Below are 9,511 nucleotides of genomic sequence, written 5' to 3' on the forward strand. Positions count from 1 at the left end.
GCAGCGATTGGCTTGAGGAACTTCCATTTTTACATTTATCCCCAAATACTGAGCAGCTCTTTAAAGAAGTGAGAACCAGCACACTGTCCTCAGATTTGAATATTGTCATAATTTTTTTCTTATTTTGTAATAGTGTCTGATCACTAAGATAAGGAGGAAACTTGTCCAATCTACAGTCGTTCCCTTCCTGCCTCTAATCTGACTCTGAATAAACAAGCAGGCTGCATGTACAGTAGTTTTTCAGCGATGTGAATTTCTACTTTGTCCTCATTTAAAAGTGAACAGTGTGAAAACAAGATGAATTGTGAGCTCTTATGATATCATTTGTTATCTGTTTGTCCATTCATGTACCTTTGTTGTTGGGGAACTACTCCATGTTAGTGGAGCGACTGTCATGTAGCATGTTTGTGCAAAGGTTGCCTAAAGGGGTCAAGGGGTCAAGTAAATACCTTGAAAGGCTTTCTGTCTTTGTAAAGATGCACTCATCATGTCCTATTTGAAATCGATCACAGGGTTAAACTTACAAACTATGCATATTGGCCAATGAAAAGGAATTTCTGACTGTCTGTTCACTATTAAAGCTGTTATATTTGTTCCTCCTCCTTTGAGAACCTGGATGAGCTCTGCTATTTTCCATATTGTACACAACAGTAAATCTGCCAACAACCCAGCAAAGTGTTTTGTCTAGGTTCAAAAATTACAGCAAATTTCCACAACAGCAGCAGAAAGTAACAACTGACGAATCTCAGAGCAATGGAGGCCAGAAAACTGATTTTCAAACGTTTGCAGCAAGGGGGGGGGATTCTTTCAGTTTGGGATATATTTTAACCCCAAACCCTCATGCATCGCTGCTACTTAAAACCCCTGAAAGCATCACGACAGCAAACAAGGGAGGAGACGGATAGAGAAAGACGTGTAACAAATGTCTCCAGCTGGACAGGATCAAGGGGACTATCAGGGTTTGTTAAGGTCAAGGTTGGTACACTAACCCCTGGGGCACCAGTACTCCCAAAACTAAGAATATAGTTGCATGCTGACAGATCAAGCCATGAAAACATATTTTTCCTTCTATTGAGCTATATTGGCAGAACTGGCAGAGAGAAACTACTGTGTCTATGAGTCACTTATGATCATCTTAGTAAAACAGCAACAGGTTTCAGACAGCAACTAGTGGCTATATACAAAATTGCTCATTTTCCTTTTGTCACCAAGTGTTCGTGTAGTTATCATATTACTGTACAACTATTCAGGATGACTTTATCAAAGGATGTGTTTCTGCTTACAATTAAGTACTACCTCAGAAATATTTGTGTAAAAAGAAATAAAAAATCTTGATAAATGGTCATTTTTTTCCAGCCATTTCAGCACCTCGGACAGCAACCGAGCACTTCAAAAGATTCCTGCAACTAATGCCACTGGACAGTAAAACTTGCTCACTGCGCTTATGAAAGGAGACAACTGGGGCAATAACTGGGAGAGAAAATATTTTGTGGTTAATGTATTAACTAATAATTAATTCTGCCAACCTCTGATACCATATCTGCTTGCGAGTATTGCTTGTCACACTCTTTATAATATTACTACAACCACATATTTGCTGTTTTCTTGGTTTTTTTTCATGTATTGTGATGTGAGGTCACTTGTCAGTCAGTTCCAAAGGTTCTCAGTGTCATGGCGAAATATCTTGACATTTAAGATGTAAAGTAGGCTGAACATTGCTGGCGAGCACAGTGGGGCTGATAATCCTTGAGTGTAAAAACTAGTCACGTTTCGGATGAGAGAGGCGGGGATTACTCTCTCTGTCTTCTTGTGTGATTATATCTGATCAGATCTGTCACTGCTGCATCCTGTAGTTGCCCTTTTGACATTCACCATATTAGCCCTTATGAGGTCAGAGTGCCTGTGACAGGAGAGTGTGTGTGCCTCCACTGATGTTGGGATCATTAGTATCTCTTTACTCGTTTTCTGATGTTTGTGCAACACATATTGGATTTTTTTTTTCTCCATCCTCCTATTACTGACCAACACATTTCTTTCTCTCACTTCGACCTGTCTGATCTCCCTCCTCTCTTTGCTCTTTCCCCTCCCCTCCTTGTTTGCTCCTCTCCATTGAACACGTACCACATGGCCACTTTGGGACGCAGACATCAATTAGAATCCAGATTTCAGATGGGATGTCAGTCGTTAACCATCTTATTGTCGTGCGTAATTTTACAGACGACAGAATAAGGCGTATTATTCTGTTCCCAGATGCATTTTATTTCACATGGCACACCGAAATTCTTGAATGAACCAAAGATGTAACCAAAGAAGACGCGCATTGGTGGCAGCATCAATTAAGAAACAACGAGACTCTGACATGTTTAAGAGAAAACCTCCTGTCTGTGGGCAATGACCTTGTTTTAAAAGGAGACTGTTTGGACTCGCAAAGTAAGTGTGTGTGCGCGCGTGTCTACAAGACGGGGAGAGGGGCAGAAGGAGGCGGGCACGCCCAGCCGATGGTGTTGAATGACGCCCGTCTGTTGCTTCTCCGGTACATCGGTGTGTCCTGCGATTGGCGGAGGACCGTGGAAGGTACCCAGCGCTGGTGCGCCGTGGGCGGGTGGAAGGCCTGTTTATAAACCCAGATCTTCCCCCCGTGGGCGGGAACAGCAACAGTAGGGAGTGAAAGTGAAGCAAAAGGAAGAGAGTGCGAGAGACGTGGAGGAGACGAGGCTGTGGCGGCGGCTGTGGTTGACCGGGGTACGCGGAGGGGGCGAGGCGGCCGCCCCTGTATGCGTCTTCAACCGCGCATGGACGACCACCTCAGCCTCCTGCAATCACCCCCGCCGAGCGCAACCAAAACCCGGGGCGACAACCTGGTGAACCACGGATACACCGAGACAGAGGCCGACGTGATGACGGTGGTGGCGTGTGACAACATGCTGGAGGAGTCAGCGGCTCTCCCGGGCCACCACTCTCTGGACCGATACGAACCGGATCACGAATGCTGCGAGAGAGTGGTCATCAACATCTCAGGGTTACGCTTTGAGACGCAGCTCAAGACTCTGTCACAGTTTCCAGAGACGCTGCTGGGGGACCCCAAGAAGAGGATGAGGTACTTTGATCCTCTCAGGAACGAGTACTTTTTCGATCGGAACCGACCCAGCTTTGATGCCATTCTGTATTACTACCAGTCTGGCGGGCGCATCAGACGACCCGTAAATGTGCCCATTGACATTTTCTCTGAGGAGATACGCTTCTATGAGCTGGGTGAGGAGGCTATGGAGAAGTTCAGGGAGGATGAGGGCTTCATTAAGGAGGAGGAGCGGCCGTTGCCAGAGAATGAATTTCAAAGACAGGTGTGGCTGCTTTTTGAATACCCGGAGAGCTCCGGTCCCGCCCGGGGAATAGCAATAGTGTCTGTCCTGGTCATTCTCATCTCCATTGTCATCTTCTGCTTAGAGACATTGCCGGAGTTTAGGGACGATAACAGGGATCCAACCACCATCGCGCCTGGGATAAATGGCACACTCCCATATTTCATCAGCCCCTTTTCAGACCCGTTCTTTGTGGTGGAGACGTTGTGTATCATCTGGTTCTCCTTCGAGCTGCTGGTGCGCTTCTTTGCATGCCCGAGTAAAGCCACGTTCTCCAAAAACATCATGAACATCATTGACATCGTGGCCATCATCCCTTATTTCATCACCCTGGGCACTGAGCTGGCAGAGAGGCAAGGGAACGGACAGCAGGCCATGTCATTAGCAATTCTGCGCGTAATTAGGCTTGTCCGGGTGTTTCGCATCTTCAAACTCTCGCGTCACTCCAAGGGGCTTCAGATTTTAGGACAGACTTTAAAAGCCAGCATGCGCGAACTGGGCCTGCTCATCTTCTTTTTGTTCATCGGTGTCATCCTCTTCTCCAGCGCTGTTTACTTTGCCGAGGCAGACGACCCAGATTCTGGTTTCAACAGCATCCCGGACGCATTCTGGTGGGCTGTTGTCACCATGACTACAGTGGGCTACGGCGACATGCATCCCGTGACGATCGGGGGAAAGATTGTGGGGTCTCTGTGCGCAATCGCCGGTGTGCTGACTATCGCCCTGCCCGTACCCGTCATCGTCTCCAATTTCAACTACTTCTACCACCGAGAGACGGAGGGTGAGGAGCAGGCTCAGTACCTGCACGTGGGCAGCTGTCAGCCTCTGGCAGACACGGAGGAGCTGAGGAAGACGCGCTCCTCTTCCTCGCTCAGCAAGAGCGAGTACATGGTGATAGAGGAGCACGGCATCAACAGCGCATTCAAGCAGCAGCCCAACTTCCCCACCACCACTCAGAACAACTCGCAGAATTGTGTGAACATAAACAAAAAGATTTTCACCGACGTGTAGCCAGTGTTTTTTTTGTTTTTTTAAGAGTCATGACCCCGAACGCAGGAAGCGGTGATGTGTCAACACGCAGCTGGTTCTGTCGTTACGCACCAGCGTGTGGAAGCAGCGGTAGATGGAGAAAGAAAAGGAATAAACAAAGACGGAGAGGGGGGAGAAGGAAAAGAGAGAGCAAACCCTGTCTGTCCAGAGAAGCTGCTTTGTGCTCCATTCAGAGAAATCAGGATTTTTTTTCCTCTCATTTCAGTGATGATGAATTCATAATTCTGTATGGTCCCATTCGCGCTTGCATGGAGAGAAAGAGCTCCTTAAACTGTTAGGCCTACCATTCTTCTCTGAGTGAGGGGATTGACCTGTTGTGCGTCGTGCAATAGCCAGTATATTATCACAGCAGGTAGAAATAGAAACTTTATAACTGTGAAAGATGAGTGCAATTGTATGCTACTCGAAGGACTCACATTGTATTAACATGCGTTATGAGTCGTGATCCGTCAGTCATAGCCTCTGTATAATATTCAGAATCATTTAAATATGTGTGTGTGTTCAAACACATGTAATGTCTGAAAAACACAGTTCAGCATATATTATCTCAATTAGACCGTTTTGTGCTATGCCTTTATTGTGCGTTAAAGTCTAGTCCAAATGCTATTGTCCTACAATTCCTCGATATGGACTGTCCTGGTGGGCTGTTTAATGCACACATGCCGCCATGTAAACACAGGGGCCAGCCGACTGTCAGTGTCTCGTGATCGGTGCAACACACGGCTCTTTCGCGTACACAAACAGCGATCAAAGATGGAGCGTCTTTCTCTTTGGATGCCTCAAATATAGCCCGCTGTGATGCAGTCTCCATGGCGACGGTCGTTTCCTCGGTAACCCCTAGTCACCGTTGCCATGGAACCCTTGTTTCCACAGTAACCTCCCAGATGGCTTGGAAGCTATATTGAAGATTGATATCTAAATATCTTGTCCCCCAGTCTCTAATTTTTGCGTGCGTAAAATACGAGTCCAAACATGCCCAACGCCCCTATAGCAAATCAGCAAGCTCAGTCTGCGACTTTAAGATTGGCACAAAAACAAACTGGAGCAAGGAGGTCTGTTTATTAATTGCCACGATGAACTGCCCCCACTTAAAAAAACAAAAACAAACAAACCCCAGACACAACTCAGAAAGCTGCTTATCCTGGAGAGGAGAGACAGCGCGTGTGGAATTATGAATGGACTGGGAGCACATTGTCTGGCTGTCCTGAGTGCGCTACTGCGGGCGCTCAGCAGAGGCTGCTGTTCTCCCACTGACAAAATTGGTAAGTTCTGAGCACTGTCATGCCCCCTGTCTCCTTCTGAATGATCTTTTTATCCCTTTATCATGTTTTCACTGTTTGTAATTTTACACATTTTACATTAACTGTCAATTCAGGCTGGTCGGTTCAATCTGCAAAAATCTGCAAAGCTCCCCTCACAGGTTCAAGTCAAAACAGCTCCTTTCAATTATTACATCTATGTATATCACATCATATTGTAAGAAGGATGCTTTGCTTTATTTTAACAAGATAATGATGTCTGAAAAGTTGCAGACATGTGCACGTTTCACATGTTATGACCTCCATCAGTCTGAGTGTGTAGGATTTCCCATTGTGTGTAATGGGTGGGATGCTCATGCAGTGTGCTCAGGTTATATTTCACCTTCAGCTGACTTTGTCAATGAAATGAATGAAGAGCACTAACAGCATGCCCACCCAGCTTGTCTGAGTGCTGCTCCCTGGTGGCCATCATCTCGTGCTAACAGAGCAGGTGGCTCATACCTGCTTTGTGACCTCTGTATTCTTTCGCCATTGACATCCCAGAGACACAGAGGTCAAATAACAATGTGGTACCAGAGAGGAGAGCAAAAGCAGAGCTGATTCGTTGTCAGGGGTTTAATGGAGTGTTTTCTTATGCAGGTAGTATATTTGCTGTAGCAAATTATAATGCATATGTTTATATCATTTGCTTATAATAGTATTGAGTAAAAAAATAAATCAAAATGCTCTTGCTTTTTTTTTTTCTTCTTCTTTTTGCATACCACATTCCCGTGTACAAAACTGCTGCTATTCCCCCAGATATATGTCTAGATTTATGTCCAGTGTCCTCGTTGACTGTGGTTACTCTAACTGAAATGGAGAGTAGACAAGAAGAGGGGGAATCAAAAGGCAGGATGTGGTCAGTGTTCTGAATCTATTCAGCATGGCTGTGTGTGCATTTCAACATGTGCTTGTGACCATATGGGAGTAGTATATAAACTAATAATATCTACAACCATCCAGCCAGGGCTGGGTGATAATTAGGGCAGTCTCATTCAGTGACATGCCCTAAAGGCAAAGTGGGAGGTCTAACAGAATGGCCTCTTGATTATTGATTATTCCAATCCAATTTGACCCCTGACCAGTGTTTAGATTTTTACTGTGAATACCCTCATATTAGTTGTCAGTTAAATGGCCTGCTCATTTCTCAGGTCTCATAAAATCTCTGGTGAAGAGAAACATTGGTCTATTGATCAGTAAGTGAGATATATTATGGAGAATACTGGAGCTACTTGTTTATCATCTAACTAGATTGGTCAGTCTGAAAGCTATTCTCCTGGGCGCGGGCAGGATGGATTGTTGGAGACAAAAACACAGACATCCTGCACTACTGGTGCAATCATCTTTTCCATTCACATTCTGCCCTCCTCTGCTAATGTGAATCCTCACAGATCACTCGAGTTTTACATTTGTTTCTGTCACACGCTAATTACATCTCCTTAACTCCGCTGCTCTCTCTTTAAGTTTGCTGCACTGTAGATGATTGAGCTGATGCTCTTATAGAGGGTAACTTGCAATAAGCCAGCGGTTAAGTGGCACAACAGCCTCACTAACAGACAGTTTAAAAGGAACAGCATCAGTGAGTGGGGATGTGTTAACTGCCTCGTTACAGTCGGTCCTGTCACAACATTGCCTGTTCCTCTCCTCTCCTTCTGACCTGACAGTATTTGCAGGTAGATTTTTGCACGACTGGTAACGAGACACCGGGGAGAAGGAAAGCAACCTTGCTTTGTTAATAAGACCATTGAACTGTGTGATGGACACGCTTTTGTGGCTCTGACAATTTTGTTCTTTTTTCTTTCCTCCCTCCTCCTTCTCTCTATCTCAGGTGAAAGTTGTTCCATTTTTCTTCTCAGACCTCCTGGAACCCCCAATCACCCCAATTAGACTGCCTCCCGTTTGGGTAAATAGACTGCACTTTACTTGCAGAGTAAATGGCATGACCTTTAATTAAAATCCACCAATGATTCAGTTTCATTTTTGAGCTGCTCAAATTAGCCCTTAACCTGCTGTGACTCTCTTTTTCCCTTTAGGGTGGCGGTGACTCTGGTCTTCCTGTTGGGCCAGATGGGCCAAAGTCAGGAATTGAGGCAGAAATCAATTCTTCTTCTTCCCGTGCCCTCTTGCTCTCAACTGGTGCCCTCAAACCTGGACTAACAAGCGATGCCTAGCAGTCCCCCCCGTCCAGTGGACCACAAAAATGCAACAAAATACAATCGCAACAGACTCAAAAGATATTCCTCATACAGTTTTGTAGCTGCAGTTTTACAACTGCTTTTGTTCTGGAGTTACACTGTGAATGGAGCCATCACAGGGTCAAAATGATTCAGACAGCGACAGTATTCAGCTGGAACTCTGTTAAAAACTCGGACATTTTTCCACACTGCTTTCTGTATGAAATTCAAAAAAAGGACAGATCAGGAAACAGACCATATTCTTGCAAAGCACAGCTCACATTCCTGGAATTTACAAGGATTTCTTACATTCTGTGCTCATGTTTCTGGGAAGTGATGTTCATCATGGACAAAAACTGGCAAACAAGTGCAAGTCAAAAGTGGCAAAAAAAAAAAAAAAACTGAGGCCATCCGTGATTTACTGATATGAAACTGTGATACAAATCAAAGACTGTTAGCCATATGCCTTTGTAAGCTCTGTGTGCTCTATTGCTAATACGTGAAACACACATACGTACGTGTGCTGGTTTGCTGCTATTCCCTCGACGTCTACACGGAGAACAACACAAAGGCATTCACGTACACGCAAACAGACACACAAACATGCACATATATGTATACACGTGCCTGTGGATGGCTCTCTTCTATCCCACTGTTCTCTAGTGTTTCCTGGGATGGTAGAATGTTGTCAAGGGGAAGGCTGTGTATGCCGGTATTTGTTCTGTGTTATTTTGTGCTGTCTTAAACATGACCCATATAAAGAGATTATGAGGTGTACTGTCTTTATTTGAGAGGAGCTGCAGCTTGTCTACATTCAATTACCCAGAGAACGGTGCTCATTTCATGTCGGGGAGAACGTCTAGGTATAGTTTCAGGGCTTTTTCCGTGTAGATACAGTATATTGCACTTCTATGAAAGATGCTCTCTAGTTTTAATGTTAGGAGGTAACTACATAACAGCATTTGTTATGTGTAACAGCATTTGTGTGTCTGTCTCTCTCTTACTTCTATATCTTCAGTACAAGACACGTATTCAGTTTGTATATCAGCACTAGAAGATTATGATACTTTTACTACATAAAAAGACACTTGCACGCAACAGTGACATCATTTTAAACAACTTAATCTTTCAGTGTCACTCATTTCCTGAGTTAATCTCTTTATTCTTTATTAGGATCCGCAGTAGCTCCTACAAAGTGGTTGCTTGTCTTCCTGGGGTTCCAGGATAAAAAATAAAAATTACAATTTGCAAAACATTAAGAATGCATAATAGATAGCAAACATTTTATTTATAATGCAAAGCAGTAAATGGATTACAATAAAGGAAAACTGGCACAACACTGTTATTACAACATTAATATCAGGTATTCTGTGCCAATTGTGTCTCTTTATTTTCCTCTTAAAAGAGCCTATATTTTTAATGTCTCTGATATGTAAAGAAAGTGAATTCCATGCTTTTGCTGCTCTGTAAACAATAGTTCTTTTCATGAAGTTGGTATTGGGCCTGGAGACGAGCAAAGTGCTTGAGGTCACTTGGCGAGTCACGCAATTGTGACAAAACCCACTGAATAAGGGTTTTTCGGTTAAAAATCTGGACTCTCTGTCCACCAAAACTTTATGCATGAACATCA

The 9,511-nt window shown here is 44.3% G+C and overlaps 1 protein-coding gene across 2 annotated transcripts; it reads left to right on the forward strand.

The window, feature by feature from the left end:
• The first annotated feature begins 2,776 nt into the window (after window positions 1-2,776).
• LOC103360392 (potassium voltage-gated channel subfamily A member 3) lies at window positions 2,777-8,647 on the forward strand. 2 transcript variants are annotated; one of them, XM_008286119.1, is made up of 3 exons: window positions 2,777-5,671; window positions 7,536-7,610; window positions 7,741-8,647. In XM_008286119.1, exon 1 carries the CDS (start codon window positions 2,793-2,795, stop codon window positions 4,368-4,370), a length of 1,578 nt encoding a protein of 525 aa, XP_008284341.1. In that variant the 5' UTR covers window positions 2,777-2,792; the 3' UTR covers window positions 4,371-5,671; window positions 7,536-7,610; window positions 7,741-8,647. The 2 variants fall into 2 exon arrangements, with proteins under 2 accessions (XP_008284341.1, XP_008284343.1); XM_008286121.1 differs by having other exon boundaries at window positions 7,564-7,610.
• The last annotated feature ends 864 nt before the right edge of the window (window positions 8,648-9,511 follow it).

This window comes from Stegastes partitus, unplaced genomic scaffold (genome assembly GCF_000690725.1).
Source record: "Stegastes partitus isolate 25-593 unplaced genomic scaffold, Stegastes_partitus-1.0.2 Scaffold435, whole genome shotgun sequence".
Lineage (NCBI taxonomy): Eukaryota > Metazoa > Chordata > Actinopteri > Pomacentridae > Stegastes > Stegastes partitus.